Source organism: Dendrobates tinctorius, unplaced genomic scaffold (assembly GCF_039654945.1).
Source record: "Dendrobates tinctorius isolate UK_male_01 unplaced genomic scaffold, ASM3965494v1 ptg000003l, whole genome shotgun sequence".
In the NCBI taxonomy this organism is placed as follows: Eukaryota; Metazoa; Chordata; class Amphibia; order Anura; family Dendrobatidae; genus Dendrobates; species Dendrobates tinctorius.
The window spans coordinates 49,344,989-49,363,978 of NW_027361671.1; the positions used below are offsets into that span (position 1 = coordinate 49,344,989).

General features: G+C 42.3%; 1 protein-coding gene across 4 annotated transcripts in view; it reads right to left on the reverse strand.

The window, feature by feature from the left end:
• EPB41L4A (erythrocyte membrane protein band 4.1 like 4A) overlaps positions 1-18,990 on the reverse strand; it is a 591,957-nt gene that overhangs the window by 106,522 nt on the left and 466,445 nt on the right. For all 4 annotated transcript variants that reach the window (XM_073550667.1, XM_073550634.1, XM_073550632.1 and 1 more), the window contains one exon: positions 8,882-8,973. In XM_073550667.1, the coding sequence (XP_073406768.1) occupies positions 8,882-8,973 (92 nt within the window). The remainder of the gene's footprint in view (positions 1-8,881; positions 8,974-18,990) is intronic.

Here is an 18,990-nt window from a genome sequence, read left to right on the forward strand (position 1 = left end):
AAAATGATATAAATGAGGTATAGCGGTCATCGTACTAACCTGAAGAATAAAACTGCTTTATCAATTTTATCACAAGCGGAACGGTATAAACGCCCCCCCACAAAGAAATTCATGGATTGCTGTTTTTTGTCCATTCTGCGTCCCAAAAATCAGAATAAAAAACCATCAAAAAATGTCATGTGCCCGAAAATGATACCAATAAAAACGTCAACTCGTCCCCCAAAAAATAAGTCCTCACATGACTCTGTGGGCCAAAATATGGAAAAAATTATAGCTCTCAAGATGTGGTGAAGCAAAAACTTTTAAGCAATAAACAGCATCTTTTAGCGTGTGAAAGCTGCCAAACATAAAAACCCACTATAAATAGTAAATCAAACCCCCCTTTATCACCCCCTTAGCTAGGGAAAAATAATAAAATAAAAAAAATTTATTTATTTACATTTTCCCATTACGGTTAGGGTTCTGGCTAAAGTTAGGGTTGGGGATTAATATAGGGTTAGGGCTGTGGCTACAGTTAGGATTAGGGTTGGGGCTAAAGTTAGGGTTGATGCTAAAGTTAGGATTAGGTGTGTGTTAGGGTAAGGTTTGTGGTTAGAGTTATGGTTGGGATTAGGGTTAGGGGTGTGTTGGGGTTAGGGTTGGAGTTAGAATTGGTTTCCACTGTTTAGGCACATCAGGGGCTCTCCAAACGCGACATGGCATCTGATCTCAATTCCAGACAATTCTACGTTGAAAAAGTCAAGCTTCCCTTCCAAGCTCTGCCATGCGCCCAAACAGTGGTTTACCCCCACATATGGGGTATCAGCCTGCTCAGGACAAATTGCACAACTTTTGGGGTAAAATTTCTCCTCTTACCCTTGGGAAAATAAAAAATTGGGTGCGAAAATATCATTTTTGTGGGAAAAATTTTTTTTTTTTTTTTTGGCTCTACATTATAAACTTCTGTGAAGCACTTGGGGGTTCAAAGTGCTCACCACACATCTAGATAAGTTCCTTGGGGGGGTCTAGGTTCCAAAATGGGGTCCCTTGTGGGGGGTTTCCACTGTTTAGGCACATCAGGGGCTCTCCAAACGTGACATGACACCTGCAGACCATTCCATCAAAGTCTGCATTCCAAAACGTCACTACTTCCCTTCCGAGCCCCAACGTGTGCCCATACAGTTTTTTCCACTCCCGTCAGGACTACTTCAACACTCTATTAATTGGTCTCCCTGTTACACAACTCTTCCCTCTCCAGTCCATACATAATGCAGCAGATAGGGTCATCCATCTGGCTAATTGGTACTTGGACGCATCCGCTCTTCGCCAATCATTATATTGGCTGCCCATTCACTACATGATCCAATTCAAAGTGCTTGTTCTCACCCACAAAGCTCTCCACAGTGCGGCACCCCCCTACATCTCCTCCCTCAATTCTGTCTACCAGCCTAACCGACCGCTGCGCTCTGCAAACGACCTTCGACTAATCTATGCACTAATCCGAACCTCCCACTCCCGACTCCAAGACTTCTCCCGCGCTGTGACAATCCTCTGGAATGCTCTACCCAAGATATTAGGACTATCCACAATTTGCAAAATTTTAGGCGCTCCCCCAAAACACATTTGTTCAGAGTGGCCTATCATGTTCACTAATCAAAGTAATTTTATGTGAAAGTGTGCATGTGTAACCCATTCACTATCTCTATCTATCCCTCACTCCCTGAAGATGGCTGGACCATAATTGTAAATACACCATTGTAAATACACACCTGTACTTTGCTTCTCCCCCACCTCATTGTAGATTTTAAGCTCTCTTGAGCAGAGTTGTCTAATTTTGATTTAATTATTGTATTGTTAATGTTGTTACTTATGACTTGTGTTTTGAAAATGTTAAATTGTAAAGCGCTGCGGAATATGTTGGCGAAAGTATTCGGTCCCCTGGAACTTTTCAACCTTTTCCCACATATCATGCTTCAAACATAAAGATACCAAATGTAAATTTTTGGTGAAGAATGAACAACAAGTGGGACACAATTGTGAAGTTGAACGAAATTTATTGGTTATTTTAAATTTTTGTGGAAATACAAAAACTGAAAAGTGGGGCGCGCAATATTATTCGGTCCCTTTACTTTCAGTGGAGGAAACTCACTCCAGAAGTTCATTGTGGATCTCTGAATGATCCAATATTGTCCTAAATCACTAATGATGATAAATATAATCCACCTGTGTGTAATCAAGTTTCCGTATAAATGCACCTGCTCTGTGATAGTCTCAGGGTACTGTTTAAAGCACAGAGAACATCATGAAGACCAAGGAACACAACAGGCAGGTCCATGATACTGTTGTGGAGAAGTTTAAAGCTGGATTTGGATACAAAATGATTTCAAAAACTTTAAACATCCCAAGGAGCATTGTGCAAGCGATCATATTGAAATAGGAGTATCATACCACTGCAAATCTACCAAGACCCGGCCATCCCTCTAAACTTTCATCTCAAACAAGGAGAAGACTGATCAGAGATGCAGCCAAGAGGCCCATGATCACTCTGGATGAACTGAAGCGATCTACAGCTGAGGTGGGACAGTCTGTCCATAGGACAACAATCAGTCGTACACTGCACAAATCTGGCCTTTATGGAAGAGTGGCAAGAAGAAAGCCATTTCTCAAAGATATCCATAAAAAGTGTCGTTTAAAGTTTGCAACAAGCCACCTGGGAGACACACCAAACATGTGGAAGAAAGTGCTCTGGTCAGATGAAACCAAAATCGAACTTCTTGGCAACAATGCCAAACAATAGGTTTGGCGTAAAGGCAACACAGCTCATCACCCTGAACACACCATCCACACTGTCAAACATGGTGGTGGCAGCATCATGGTTTGGGCCTGCTTTTCTTCAGCAGGGACAGGGAAGATGGCTAAAATTGATGGGAAGATGGATGGAGCCAAATACAGGACCATTCTTGAAGAAAACCTGTTGGAGTCCACAAAAGACCTGAGACTGGGGTGGAGATTTGTCTTTCAACAAGACAATGATCCCAAACATAAAGCAAAATCTACAATGGAATGGTTCACAAATAAACGTATCCAGGTGTTAGAATGGCCAAGTCAAAGTCCAGACCTGAATCCAATCAAGATTCTGTGGAAAGAGCTAAAAACTGCTGTTCACTAACGATCTCCATCCAACCTCACGGAGCTCGAGCTGTTTGCCAAGGAAGAATGTGCAAGAATTTTAGTCTCTTGATGTACAAAACTGACAGAGACATACCCCAAGCGACTTGCAGCTGTAATTGCAGCAAAAGGTGGCGCAACAAAATAATAAGTTGAAGGGGCTGAATAATATTGCACGCCCCACTTTTCAGTTTTTGTATTTCCACAAAAATTTAAAATAACCAATAAATTTTGTTCAACTTCACAAATGTGTGCCACTTGTTGTTGATTCTTCACCCAAAATTTACATTTGGTATCTTTATGTTTGAAGCATGATATTTGGTTAAAGGTTGAAAAATTCCAGGGGGCACTGTAAAGATTATTATTACTAGATGGAGGCCCGATGCTATCACATCGGGAGGGCAGTAATGTCACAATGGGGGCAGGCTTTGCAGCGTTGATACTCTCTACCCCCCATGTGCTCACCCACTTATCCACTCTCTCTTTCGCCATGTGCTGACTTCTCCCATCTGTGCTCTCTTCTTTGACCTGTCTACTCCATGTGCTATCCCCCTTAGGCTGTGTGCCCATGATGCAATTTTTAAGCGTTTTTGCCGCGATTTTCGGCGCGAAAACGTTTAAAAATCTTATACAGAACGCACCCCATGCATTCCTATGGCATTCCGCACATGCTGTGCTAATGCTGCGCTTTTTTTCGTGGCGGAATCGCATCGCGGAAAAAATCGCAGCATGCTCATTCTTTTGTGCGGAATCGCAAAGAATTGCCGCAATTCCGCACCCATAGGAATGCATGAGAATCGCTTACTTCCTGCATGTGGCTATGCCCACCATGCGTGAAGTGAAGCGTCTAATGTGCGGTTGGTACCCACGGTGTGGAGGAGAGGAGACTGTCCTCCAGGCGCTGGGTACCATACCCCTGTAAAAAAAAGAATAAAAAATAAAAAATCAGGGTATATTTACCTTCCGACGTCCCGTGCTGCATTCCCGGGCCTCAGTGTTCCCAGCAATGCCTTGCGGTAAGGTCCTGTGATGACGTAGTCTCGCGTGACTCTAGCGGTCTCGTGAGATCGCTATAGCAACGCGAGACCAATGTCATCACAGGTCTCGCAAGGCATCGCTGGGAACGGGAGCGTCGCTGAGGCTGCGCGGGACGTCGGAAGGTAAATATACCCCGATTTTTTATTTTTTTATCATTTTTAACATTCTATCTTTTACTATTGATGCCGCATAGGCGGCCTAAATAGTAAAAAGCTGCTCACACTTGTCAAACACTATGTTTGACTAGTGTGACCAACCTGTCAATCACATTCCAAGCGATGCTTCAAATCGCTTGGAAAGTGCTTGAATATCGCACGCAAAAATCGCTGCAAAATTGCGAACATAATCGTGGTAAAATCGCGCAGAAAAAAACGCGCGATTTCTGGGAAGGAGTCCGGTTTTCAGTGTCCGGATTTAAACGCAACGTGAGCACATAGCCTGAATAATAAATAATAATCTTTATTTTTATATAACACTAACATATTCCGCAGCGACTTACAGTTTGCACACATTATCATCACAGTCCCCGATGGGGCTCACAATCTAAATTCCCTATCAGTATGTCTTTGGAATGTGGGAGGAAATAGGAGTGACCGGAGGAAACCCACGCAAACACGGGGAGAACATACAAACGCCTTGCAGATGTTGTCCTTGGTGCGATTCGAACCCAGGACTTCAGCGCTGCAAGGCTGCAGTGCTATCCAATGAGCCACTGTGTTGCCCCTTGTCTGCTGTCTCTCTCTCTCCTTCCTGTGCTGTGTTCTCCCCTCATGTGCTATCCCATTTGAGCTGTCTCCCCCCTGTGCTCTGTCTCTCTCACCCTATGTCTGACCGTATACAGAACATATCACAGCTCCTGGGGAGGGGAGGACGCAAAAGACAATACTGACATTACAGCAGGAGATCGCAGAGGATACATTTTATGAGGTAAAATATTGTTTAAAAACAGTCAATGAAATATTTTACCTCACAGAATGAATCCTCTGCTGTAATGTCAGTATTGTATTTTGATTTCTCCCTGCCCAGGAGATGTGGTATGCTCCGTACATGGTCATACACAGACAATTTTTAAAATGAACTTTCGTTCGTGGGAAAACCCCTTTAATGTGACCGGCTTCCTCTGCCTGTAGACACGTTGCGCATCTGCCACCGGGATCAGCCGAATGATTCACTGCGCTTGTGCGGAATTCTCGCAGGCGCCGTGCGACGGTGTTCCACTGGTGGTACTGCGCAAGAGGCTGCGTGAGTGTGGGAGTGTGTGTGAGTGTGAATGTGAGTGTGAGTCTGAGTGTGTGTGAGTGAAGGTGAGTGTTTGTGTGTGAGAGTGTGTGTGTGTGTGTGTGTGTGTGTGGTGTGATGGTGTTTCGCTGGTGGTACCGCGCAATAGGTTGGTACCAGCAGCAGTTTCCATATTGAGACACCCATCACTTGGGTGTCCCAATATGGTGGTCGGAGAACTTCCTGCACTTGGAATTCTGTGATACGGTGACATCTAGACAGAACAGGAAATGAGAACATTACAAAGAAATTATATAAATAGATACATTTCTAACAGAATGAGCAAATATTATATGACCTGAATGAAGTAATTTGATGGATAGTACATTACTGTGGGCTTTTCTATCAAAGATGCTTCTTTATATCAAATTATATTAGATTAATAAGTATAACTGCAATTATGTAGGGATGAAGCTTTTCTGAAAAAATAACCAGAAAACAGTTTAGTGCAATAATCAGGTCTTCATGTCGCCTGGTATGTGGTGCATGAGGGGCAGTGAGGAGCCTTAGAAAGAGAACCTGTGCTTCCTCCTGATAGACAGGCAAGGAAGAGCGGAGATAAAACATGAAAAGAATGTGCTTTCTCACAGCAAACTACACCCACACAGCGAAACTATGAAGTACTGAAACCCATCATTTTACCAGCTGGGCTGCTGTGCTGTCAATCTGCTCTATGCGATTCTGTGGTGATGATAAAGATATGTTTATGGGCGTAGAATTTCCCTGTAATTGTGGAACTAGGACTAGATGTGCTTCAACAGCACAAAGTCAAGCAATATTTTATATATGGATTCGGGCTTCACCGAACTGGAGTACGATAAATCAGCACCTTCTGGGGCACTTTTTTCACTTAAAAGGAACCGGTCATGTAGGATAATGCTATTTATCTGCAACTATAAGGTTAATCTGTAGACAATTAGCGTTAAAATGCTGTCCAACCACCATAATGAAAGCACGGCTACCTGGAGAAAATTAACTTAAGGTATTTTGTCCTGGAAGCTGCTGGCTTTCAGTCATAGAGGCATGCCGGCACAGCTACAGTCACCGCTCATATCGTGTGTGAGCATGCCAAAGCACTTTGACTGACAACAAGATCTACTGATACACTACAGAGACGCCTGTCAAATCAAGTGCCAGGGTTTGCTTATGGCTGGCACGCCTTTATGACTAAATGCCGGCGGTTGCCAGGAGGAATAAAGATAGATTTCTTCCAGAAACTGCACTGTTGCTACGGTAGCCAGGCACCCTTCTAATGCCATTTACATGCAGATAAACCTATACATCTGTAGGTCAATAGCGTTATCCGACGTGACAGGTTGGCGTAAAAAAAAAAAACACTTTTCAATTGGATTTTGCACTGTTTGCCCTTTATAGCCTCTACGTCAGGTCAGGATCACACATGCGAGAAACATGGCCGAGTCTCGCATGTTAATAGCCAGCCCTGCCATTGGAACTCGGGAGCGGAGCTTTCAGCTGCATGTATTGCTATGCGGCCGCACACTCCGATATGAGTGCCGGCGGCAGTGCCGGGTATTAACATGCGAGACTCGGCCGTGTTTCTCGCATGTGTGATCCTGGCCTTACACTGTCTATTTCTGGCTGCTGAATGAGTTATCTGGATCAGTCAAGAATGGTCACAGTTGTTCTGAAACCACTCCTTTGTTATTTTAGCTGTGTGCTTAAGGGCCTGTCACACTAAGCGATATCGTTAGCAATATCGCTATAACGTCACTGGTTTCACTATGTCTGATACTTACCTCCGACCGCTCCCCCGCTTGATATCGCTGATCGCGCGAGAACGTCCTGGACCGTTTCTCGTCGTCAGCTTCCTGCTGTGGAGACGAGCGACGCGTGGACGCAGGCGGGAGGACGTCAGGATCACCTCGTCTGACAGGTAAGTAGCGACCCCCGACCCCTGCGATGTCGCTGGTGAGATTTGCCTGTGTGGCAGCTCACTATCGACCACTTAGCGATGCACCAGCGATCCTGACCAGGTCATATCGCTTGTCGGGATCGCTGGTGAATCGCTAAGTGTGACAGTACCTTTAGGGTCATTGCCTTGTTGGAAAGTGAACCGTCGGCCAAGTCTGAGGTCCAGAGCACTCTGGAAGAAGTTTTCATCCAGGATATCTCTGTACTTGGCTGCATTCATGTTTCCTTCAATTGCAACCAGTCGTCCTGTCTCTGCAGCTGAAAAACACCCCCAATAGCATGATGCTGCCACCACCATGTTTCACTGTTGGGATTGTATTGGGCAGGTGATGAGCAGTGCCTGATTTTCTGTACACATACCACTTAGAATTACCGTATCACCAAAAAGTTTTATCTTTGTCTCATCAGACCAGAGAATCTTATTTCTCATAGTCTGGGAGTCCTTCATGTGTTTTTTAGCCAACTCTATGCGGGCTTTCATATGTCTTGTACTGAGGAGAGGCTTCCGTCAGGCAACTCTGCCATAAAGGCCCGTCTGATGGAGGGTTGAAGTGATAGTTGACTTTGTGGAACTTTCTCCCATCTTCTTTACCTCTCCCACAATTACTCAGTTGGGCTGGACGGCCAGGAGTAGGAAGACTTCTGGAGGTCCCAAACTTTTTCTATTTAAAGATTATGGAGGCCACTGTGCTCTTAGGAACCTTGAATACTGCAGAAATTCTTTTGTAACCTTGGCCAGATCTGTGCCTTGCCACAATTCTGTCTCTGAGCTCCTTGGACAGTTCCTTTGACCTCATGATTCTCATTTGGTCTGGCATGCACTGTGAGGTCTTGACAGGTGTGTGCTTTACAAATTAAGTCCTATCAGTTTAATTAAACAGAGCTGGACTCCAATGAAGGAGTAGAACCATCTCAAGGAGAATCACAAGGAAATGGACAGCATGTGACTTAAATATGAGTGTCTGAGCAAAGGGCCTGAATACTTATGACCATGTGATATTTCAGTTTTTCTTTTTTAATCAATTTGCCAAAAATTCTACATTTCTGAGTTTTTTCAGTAAAGATGGGGTGCAGAGTGTACATTAATGAGAAAAAAATTAACTTTTTTTAATTAACCAAATGGATGCAATGAAACAAAGTGAAAAACTTAAAGGGGTCTGAATACGTTCTGTACCCACTGTATATGCAAAGTGATTTTTGGAGATGATTACGGAGCCGTTTTGATTGAAAACGTTTTGGTGATGCACATTGCACCACTAACAACACACTGAGGACAGTTTAGTTGCTAAAAAAAAGATGTGACAGGTTCTCTTTAAGTAAAAAAAATTCTCTCCAAAGGGGTCTGTATCATAAAAAACACTGACTGCCTCTGCAACCCCAACTACATCATGTGTTTGGATTCTAACTTGCAAACACTTTATATATTGTATATTTCCAATTGCTCCATCGATGACACACACTGTGTGAACAACGCTTACATACAAACCTGAAAAACGTGTGGTGCTCCACACAACATTTCCACAGATGCTTACAGGCCACTTTGTTCCGGGTTTCAAAAAAAAATGAGGTTTCAGAACACTGAAAAAAAGAATAGAAAGAAACAATGAGAAGCCAGACAGTTTTATGCTGCTAATAAAATAACTCTTAAATCATTGATTTATCTGTTGGTTCCTGCAACATTTCTGTACAATTCTGATGAGGTTTGATTGGCATTCCTACTTCAAAAATAAAAAGATACAACCTCTGCCAACTCAAACACATAATGATGTCAGATGGCGAGGATCCAAGCTCAACGCTGACAATATACACAGGTGTCTGCTGAAATAACTAGAATGATGGGTGCTCTGACCCCATTACACCTACAAGAGCTGCTAACAAAAACATCAGCAGCATTAGCAATGTACACGAGAACTGTTCTTCGCCTGCATAACCAAATATTTTCTTTTTCCCTGGATGTGTTCCAGCATACATTACATTTATATCTCGTCACACGACGCAAAAGCTACATGATGGCAGCCAGGATCATGGCCCCGTACTACAGAGCCATATAGGATCCATGCACCATCACAATTCTCACTAGGGTGTGAGATTATAGGGTTAATTTATCCAACGCTCCTAGAATGAAAAAAGGTTTGTACATGCCGCTTCCGATAAAGCAAGTCACAATTTGTTTCTTGTAAGCTTCATGCAATTCTGCAGGTGCCTTATTACAGGAAAGTACAAAACAAGGCCGCGTACATGAATCCATAGATTTAGGTTTAGTTTCGTCTTTGGTTTTACTTTTCATATATATATATATATATATATATATATATATATATATATATATATTATTTATTTATGAATTTAAGATTTAAACATATAATATAATTCTTTCATTCTGACATACAATATGAAGGAATTATAGCAGTCTGGCATATTTCCAGCACTGAAATGCGAAAAAAAAAAAAAAAAATATTATTTAAAGGAAAAAAAACAGATAAAGTGCAAATATATATTAATTTTGATAAATTGTAATTTCTATAAGATTTTGGATTGCGCCTGTGCAATTCGACAGGTCAGCCACAGATATTGGACGAAAGGCTTAGACTGAAGTTTCTGTTCTTATTCATTCCAAAGTTGTTGACTAGGGTGGAGATCATTGCTCTGTGTCAAGGTGAAGGTCTTCCCCATCAAGTTCACTCACCCATGCTGTTAAGGATCTTGCTTTGTGTACAGTCATCCTGAAATAGAAAAGGGCCTTCCCCAAACTGTTACATCAAAGCTGGAAGCACTCAATGGTTCAAAATATTAAAGTGTTATGGTGAAGGAGAAATTCCAAGATCCTTGGTGTTCACAGAGTATGCGGTTTATTCTCAACGTGTTTCAAAGTCGTTCCGACCGCTTCCTCAGGAGACACTATTATGTGGTTTTCTGAGGAAGAAGTTGGCACGACTCTGAAATACGTCGAGCATAAACCATATATAATCTGTTGTGACATCTCTTAATCCGACTTTTGTGGCAAGGCTCCCTCTGGTGGATACTGCTGGTAGTGGAGCTGGTCAACAGGATGTTAATCCAACAGCTGCAGAGGATAAGTGGAGAAGTGGAGGTAGTGACTGGGAGTACTTAAGCGAGCAAGCTTCTCTCAGTGGCTGCCGGTGATACTCCTGTCTGTGCACAGTGAGGATATCTGTCTCCTGCCTGATCCTGCATTTTCCAGCTAAGTGTCATTTGCCAAATCCTTTGCATCTGATTTTGCCTTGCTGTCAGGAGTCAGCTGGCTCCCCCTGGGGATGCTGGTTCCTGCCCTGTATTTTTGCATCTTGTGTTTGTTTGCTCAGTCCCCTGCTGTATTAGCCTGTTGCTAGTTACCAGTTCACACCTGTGTGCTGATATAGTGGGGGCGAGGTTGTGCTAACCTCAGTATTTTTGTGCTTCAGTCGTGCTGGAATTTTTAGGGTTTTTGCGTGATTGCAGACAGTGCCTTTTCTGTCCTGTCCTATCTAGTCAGTGTGGGCCCCATCATTTGCTCAGTCTATTTTCTGTCTGTGTCTGTGTTTCATCTTGTCTCACCGACAATATATGTTTGGGGGCTGTCTACTCCTTTGGGGATCTGCTCCGGGGCAGTATAGATTTCACCTTTCTGTCTTTAGGCTTAGTTAGTCCTCTGGCTGTGACGAAGCATCTAGGGCATCGTAGGAACGCTCCACGGCTACTGCTAGTTGTGTTGTTAAGATCAGGGGTCTGCAATCCGCTGAGTGACCAATCTCTCTGGTGTTCTGGTGGCACAGCCTTTTGCGCTTTCCTCCTCGGTGACCCATTCATAACAATCTCTGAACACCAAGGATTTCAGAATTCTTTATTTTTACCAGCAGCGCAGAATTATTTGCAATTCCGATCTAATTCTGATCCACGTTGGATCATCCAACCAGCGGAAGCAGCAGCGGCTGGATATTTTACTGAGTCTTTATAAGAGTTGTACTTCTCACAACTAAATCCAGTGTGTAAACACTGCATCTAAAGAACGCCCTATGTGCACTTTTTGGTCCATTTTCAGTTTCTTTCCAAAGTGTTATGGTAAAGCATTAAGATTTTCCTTTATTGGATCTAAGGGACCTAAGATAATCCACAAAGAACACCCCATAGCGTTATCTCTCACCACCAAGCTTTACAGATGGCACAATGCAGTCAGGCAGGCAATGACCTCCTGACATTTGTCAAACATAGACTTGCACATTATACGGTCAGATAGAGAAGTGCAATCACTACATAGATCACATTTCCACTATTCCAGAGTCAATTATCAGTTATGGCCATAAGACTTTTGGAACTCTGTCAGCGGACAGTGGGTGACTTTTATGACTTTTGTGCCTTAGCACTCTGCGACACCATTCTGTAACTTTACATAATCTGCCACTATGGTTCCTAAACACTTCCACTTTTTAAGAAAACCACTCCCAGCTGATTGTTGACTGTTTATTAGGCCGAGGTCATACATGCGAGAAACTAGCACGATTCTCGATTCACGAGTCTCTCGCATGAACACCCGGCACTGCTGCAGACACTTGGAGCATACCGGCAGCATGTATTTCTATGCAGTGCTGGGTGTTCATGTGAGAGACTCGCACAAGAATCGTGCGAGTTTCTCACGTGTGTGACCCCGGCCTTAGGGAACAAATTTTACAAACTGACTTCTTTCAACAGGCCACACTTGAATTCATTGAGCTATTTAGAATGACCCATTCTTGCACAATGTCTGTAAGGGCAGACTGCAGGGCGAGGGCTGGTTTTATGCATGAAAAACCTAATTTTAGTGATTAAGAGATGTGTTTCAATACTTTTCCCCATACAGTGAAGATATTGTAGTGTTCAAAATAATAGCAGTGTGTTAAAAACATGAGTTAATCACAAATTCTTTATACTAGTTTTTATTTCTATGCATTTGCAACATTGCACACTGTTTTGTAGTACAAAACATGAAGAGAAATGTATATAATTTTCAAATACTTTACAGAAAGTAGCAAAAAATGAACATTGGGCTGTTATAAAAAATAGCAATGCCTACATTTCTCTTTACAAACTCACAATATGTACTTTTTTTGGTGGATTTAGCATTCCTGTGAATCACTAATTTAATATTTAGTTGTATTCCCACAGTTTTTTAGAACTGCTTCACATCTATGTTGCGTAAAGTCAACCAACTTCTAGCACCTGTCACCTGTTATTCCAGCCCAGGGTACTTGGTCTACATCCCACATTTTTTTGGCGTTTGTTGGCTTTGATTCACTAATGACATTTTTAATGTCATCTCACAAGTGTTCTATCGGATTAAGGTCCAGGGATTGGTTTGGTCACTCCGTAACCTCCATTTTGTTGGTCTGGAACCAAGATTTTGCTCATTTAGTGGTGTGTTTAGGGTCGTTAATTTGTTGAAACACCTATTTCAAGGGAAAATCCTCTTCAATGTAAGGCAACATGACCTTTTCAAGTATTTTAATATAAGCAAACTGGTCTATAATCCCTGGTGTACGGTAAATAGGTCCGGCTCCATAGTAAGAGAAAAATGCCTATATCATGATGCTTGCACCACCATGCTTCACGATCTTCAGAGTGTACTGTCACTTGAATGCAGAGTTTGGAGGTCATCTGATGAACTGTCTTGGACTCAAAAAGAACAATTTTACTTTCATCAGTCTACATAATGTTTTTCTATTTCTCTTTAGGCCAGTTGATGTGTTCTTTGGAAAATTGTATCCGCTTCAGTACAAATCTTTTTCTTTTTTTTTTTAAACAGTGGGACTTTGTGGGGACTTCTTGCTAAACAATTAGATTCACACAGGCATCTTCTATCTGTCACAGTCCTCACAGGTAACTTGCGACTGTCTTTGATCATCCTGGCCCTGATCATTGACTGAGCCTTTGCCATTCTGGCTATTCTTCCATCCATTCGAATGGTAGTCTTCCATTTTCGTCCACATTTCTCTGGTTTGGCTTTCCATTTTAAAGTATTGGAGATCATTTCAGCTGAACAGCTTATCATTGTCTGCACTGCTTTATAAGTTTTACCCTCTCCAATCAACTTTTTAATCAAAGTTCGCTGTTCTTCCGAACAATGTCTCTAACGACCCATATTTCTCAAGCTTTCAAGGAGAAATGCAAGTACAACATGCCCTGGTTTCACCCTTAAATAAGGGCCAGCTGATTCACCACAAATAGAAAAAAATGGGCTATATAAGAAGTCCTAGCCAGCTTACCAACCACAGCCGCAGCACGGAACTTCGTCTGGACCCAACGAATGTTGATTGTAGACAGATAAAACAGGAACGTTCCAGCTACTAAAAATGCTTACTTTTATTTCACAATTAAAAATATAGTACATCGGCTTTCTCCTCATAAGCTGATAGATGTGCTGTGGAGCACTACATCAACTACGCGTTTCGATCCCGAATGGATATTTATCACAGCACTGTGATAAAGATCCGTTCAGGATCGAAACGCGTAGCTGATGATGTAGTGCTCCACAGCACATCTAACTGCTTGTGAGGAGAAAGCCGATGTACTATATTTTTAATTGTGAAATAAAAGTAAGCATTTTTAGTAACCGGAACGTTCCTGTTTTTTCCAGCTGATTCACACCTGTTTCTTCACAGAATGATTGACCTCACTAATTGATCTCCATACTGCTATTATTTTGAACACACTCACAAATAATTATTCTAATACACAGACTCAAAAACATGCAGTCTGTTGGTTTTCTTAGAATCTACTGCACGAACTGGTAAATTGTTTGACATGTGGTAATATAATATAATTTATGCTAAAAACAGTGATTAATCTGGTTAGTCACATTGGACTGCTATTATTTTGAACACAACTGTAGAGCCCTGTATAATATGCTGCCCAAAAATGGGGTAAGATAGAAGACATTACAGATCAGCTTTAACTTAACAGACATGTAAACCTGTTATTCCTTTTTCTTTTAGTTTCTTTTACAATTTTACTAGTTTTGTAGCATATTTATCTCAGCCTGGCAAGCATAGTTCTGCAAAGGGCCTGCATACTTGAAATGGTAGAAATATTTTATCAAGTATATCTGCATTATTTTATGCATTAGAGCAAAATATAGCCTTTTAGATGGAATATATTGTAGTATTTTGATTAATGTACTATTGCTATAAATAAAAGATTACAATACGTCTATTTAAATCCGCTCATCCGCTTCATGTGCTACAGGTTTTTTCTAGTAACAGGCAATTTCCGATAAAGGGGGGCAATATGTTGGCCTTCTATAAGCAATTAAATAAAACAAATCTTTAATTAGAGAAAATTACACTTTCATCAAAAGGATTTCACTGAAAAATATGTTCTGTAGAGATTGCACGGGTAATTAACAAATATCTCTCGCCGTGCTTTGAATTTCTGACAAACAGCTAGAGCTAAGCACCTGAATCCCACATGTAAATGTGCATTTTTCTTTTTTTTCAAGTGCTTATTTATGTATTTTTACAGATAAAACACCTCATGAAAGGAAGATTATCAAGAATACCACTGTGAGGCTTTAAAGGAAAAGTGTTAGCTGTGTTTTCATATGAATGTGCATGTGGCACGTTATGTATCACAGCCACTCGGTTCTCGGCTTTGTCAGGGAGAGTAGAGGGGGCACAAAGAATACACAAAATCATTATACAGAGATAAGACGGAACCATATCCAGACATAGAAGAATTAATTCAGAGCAGAAATGTAAATAAACCCAAAACATTCTGCTGTGACAATACAATTATTAAAGCTAAACAACCAAAAAACTAATATGTGGTTGCTCGTATGTGTGCCCAACTTGCTTAAATCAGTATTTTTGCCTGCATGCAAAGCTCTCCCGTACATTGGGCTAGAACTTCGCAGCAAGTGTCATATGCCTACATTCATTACAATACAGGAAAGATATATATCTTTGTACTGTGTTAGCCAGTAGATAGAAGAATATTTAGAATTGAGAATCCTCAGTGGTCGATACCTTTTAACCCCTTCACGACCTTTGACGCCACGTAGGCGTCATGAAAAGCCGTGCCAGAACGACCCATGACGCCTATGTGGCGTCATGACTTTAAAGCCCCCCTGCGGGTCGGGTGACCTAGGTCACTGAAAGGTCACCCAACCCGCAGATACAGGGGGCTTTGTTCTTTGCCACAGGGGGCGTGGCTTCGCCCCCACGTGGCTACGATCGCTCTGATTGGCTGTTAAAAGTGAAACAGCCAATCAGAGCGATAGTAATATTTCATCAATGAAAAATGATGAAATATTACAATCCAGCCATGGCCGATTCTGCTGTAGCATCGGACATGGCTGGAGACACCGATTCCACCCCCCCCACCTGCGATCGCCCCCCCCCCGCAACTGAATGACAGCGGCGATCTGCCGCCGCTGTCATCATCTGCCCCCCTCCCATTCCCTCTGCTCCCCGCCAGATTCCGATAACCCCCTCACCCCCTCTCACCTCCCCCGGCACCTTCTAAGTCCCCCTGTCGCTCCCGGTGTCCGGCGGGTCCGGTTCATGGGCGCCGCCATCTTAGAAAATGGCGGGCGCATGCGCAGTGCGCCCGCCCGAATCTGCCGGCTGCAGATTCCATTCTTTCATTTTGATCACTCTCACAGTGATCAAAATGAAAGAAAAAGTAAATAAACCCCCCGATTATCACCCCCATAGGTAGGCACAACTAATAAAATAAAGAAAATATTTTTATTTTTATTTTTCCATTAGGGTTAGGGTTGAAAAGAGGGTTAGAGTTGGAAAGGGTTAGGGTTGGAAAGAGGGTTAGGGTTGGAAAGAGGGTTAGGGTTGGAAAGAGGGTTAGGGTTAGGATTGGAAAGAGGGTTAGGGTTGGAAAGAGGGTTAGGGTTGAATTAGGGTTAGGGTTGGAATTAGGGTTAGGGTTGGAATTAGGGTTAGAATTAGGGTTAGGGTTGGAATTAGGGTTAGCGTTGGAATTAGGGTTAGGCTTGTGGTTAGGGATGTGTTAGGGTTAGGGCTGTGGTTAGGGGTGTGTTGGGGTTAGGGTTTGAGTTAGAATTGAGGGGTTTCCACTGTTTAGGCATATCAGGGGGTCGCCAAACGCGACATGGTGCAACCATTGATTCCAGCCAATTTTGCGTTCAAAAAGTCAAACGGTGCTCCCTCCCTTCCAAGCCCTGACGTGTGCCCAAACAGTGGTTCACCCCAACATATGAGGTATCAGCGTACTCAGGAAAAATTGCACAACAACTTTTGGGGACTAATTTCTCGTGTTACCCTTGGGAAAATAAAAAATTGGGGGCTAAAAAATTATTTTTGTGGAAAAAAATGATTTTTTCATTTTCACGTCTCTGCATTATAAACTTCTGTGAAGCACTTGGGGGTTCAAAGTGCTCACAACACATCTTACATACGTTCCTTGGAAGGTCTAGTTTCCAAAATGGGGTCACTTGTGGGGGGTTTCCACTGTTTAGGCACATCAGGGGCTCTGCAAACGTAATGACGACCGCAGACTATTCCATCAAAGTCTGCATTTCAAAACGTCACTACTTCCATTCCGAGCCCTGACGTGTGCCCAAACAATGGTCCCTCCCCACATATGGGGTATCAGCGTACTCAGGACAAACTGGACAACAACTTTTGGGGTCCAATTTCTCCTGTTACCCTTGTGAAAATAAAAAATTGCGAGCTAAAAATTCATTTTTTGAGGAAAAAAAAAAGATTTTTTATTTTCATGGCTCTGCGTTACAATCTTCTGTGAAGCACTTCGGGGTTCAAGGTGCTCACCACACATCTAGATAAGTTCCTTGGGGGGTCTAGTTTCCAAAATGGGGTCACTTGTGGGGGGTTTCCACAGTTTAGGTACATCAAGGGCTCTGCAAATGTAACATGATGCCCGCAGACCATTCCATCAAAGTCTGCATACCAAAACGTCACTACTTCCCTTCCGAGCCCTGACGTGTGCCCATACAGTGGTCATCCCCCACATATGGGGTATCAGCGTACTCAGGACAAACTGGACAACAACTTTTGGGGTCCAATTTCTCCTGTTACCCTTGTGTAAAAAAAAAATTGCGTGCTAAAATTCATTTTTTTTTAGGGAAAAAAAATGATTTTTTATTTTCACGGCTCTGCATTATAAACTTCTGTGAAGCACTTGGGGGTTCAAGGTGCTCACCACACATCTAGATAAGTTCCTTGGGGGGTCTAGTTTCCAAAATGGGGTCACTTGTGGGGGGTTTCTACTGTTTAGGCACACAGGGGCTCAGCAAATGTAACATGACGCCCGCAGACCATTCCATCAAAGTCAGCATTTCAAAATGTCACTACTTCCCTGCTGAGCCCCAACGTGTGCCCAAACAGTGGTTTCCCCCCACATATGGGGTACCAGCGTACTCAGGACAAACTGGACAACAACTTTTGGGGTCCAATTTATCCTAGTACCCTTGTGAAAATAAAAAATTGCCAAATAAAAAAATTTTTTTTAGGAAAAAAAAAGATTTTTTATTTTCACTGCTCTGCATTATAAACTTCTGTGAATCACCTGGGGGTTCAAAGTGCTCACTATGCATCTAGATAAGTTCCTTAGGGGGGTCTAGTTTCCAAAATGGGGTCATTTGAGGGGGAACTCCAAAATTTAGACACACAGGGGCTCTCCAAACAAGACATGGTGTCCGCTAACGATTGGAGCTAATTTTCATTTCAAAAAGTCAAATGGCGCTCATTCCCTTCTGCGCCCTGCCGTGCACCCAAACAGTGGCCCCCCCCACATATGGGGTACCAGCATACTCAGGACAATCTGGACAACAACTTTTTTGGTCCAATTTCTCCTGTTACCCTTGTGAAAATAAAAAATAGCGTGCTAAAAAATCATTTTTGAGGAAAAAAAATGATTTTTTTATTTTCACTGCTCTATGTTATAAACTTTTGTGAAGCACTTGGGGGTTCAAAGTGCTCACTACACATCTAGATAAGTTCCTTAAGGGGTCTAGTTTCCAAAATGGTGTCACTTGTGGGGGAGCTCCAATGTTTAGGCACACAGGGGCTCTCCAAACGCGACATGGTGTCCGATAACGATTGGAGCTAATTTTCCATTCAAAAAGTCAAATGGCGCTCCTTCCCTTCCGGGCCCTGCCGTGCACCCAAACAGTGGTTTATGACCACATATGAGGTATCGGTGTACTCAGGGGAAATTGCCCAACAAATATTAGGATCCATTTCATCCTGTTGCCCATGTGAAAATGAAAAAATTGATGCTGAAAGAAAATTTTTGTTGGAAAAATTAAAATGTCCTTTTTTTTCCTTCCATGTTGCTTTAGTTCCTGTGAAACACCTAAAGGGTTAATAATCTTCTTGAATGTAGTTTTGAGTAGCTTGAGGGGTGCAGTTTTTAGAATGGTGTCACTTTTGGGTATTTTCTGCCATATAGACCCCTCAAAGTGACTTCAAATGTGAGGTGGTCCCTAAAAAAAATGGTTTTGTAAATTTTGTTGTGAAAATGAGAAATCACTGGTCAACTTTTAACCCTTATAACTTCCTAACAAAAAAATATTTTGCTTCCAAAATTGTGCTGATGTAAAGTAGACATGTGGGAAATGTTATTTAG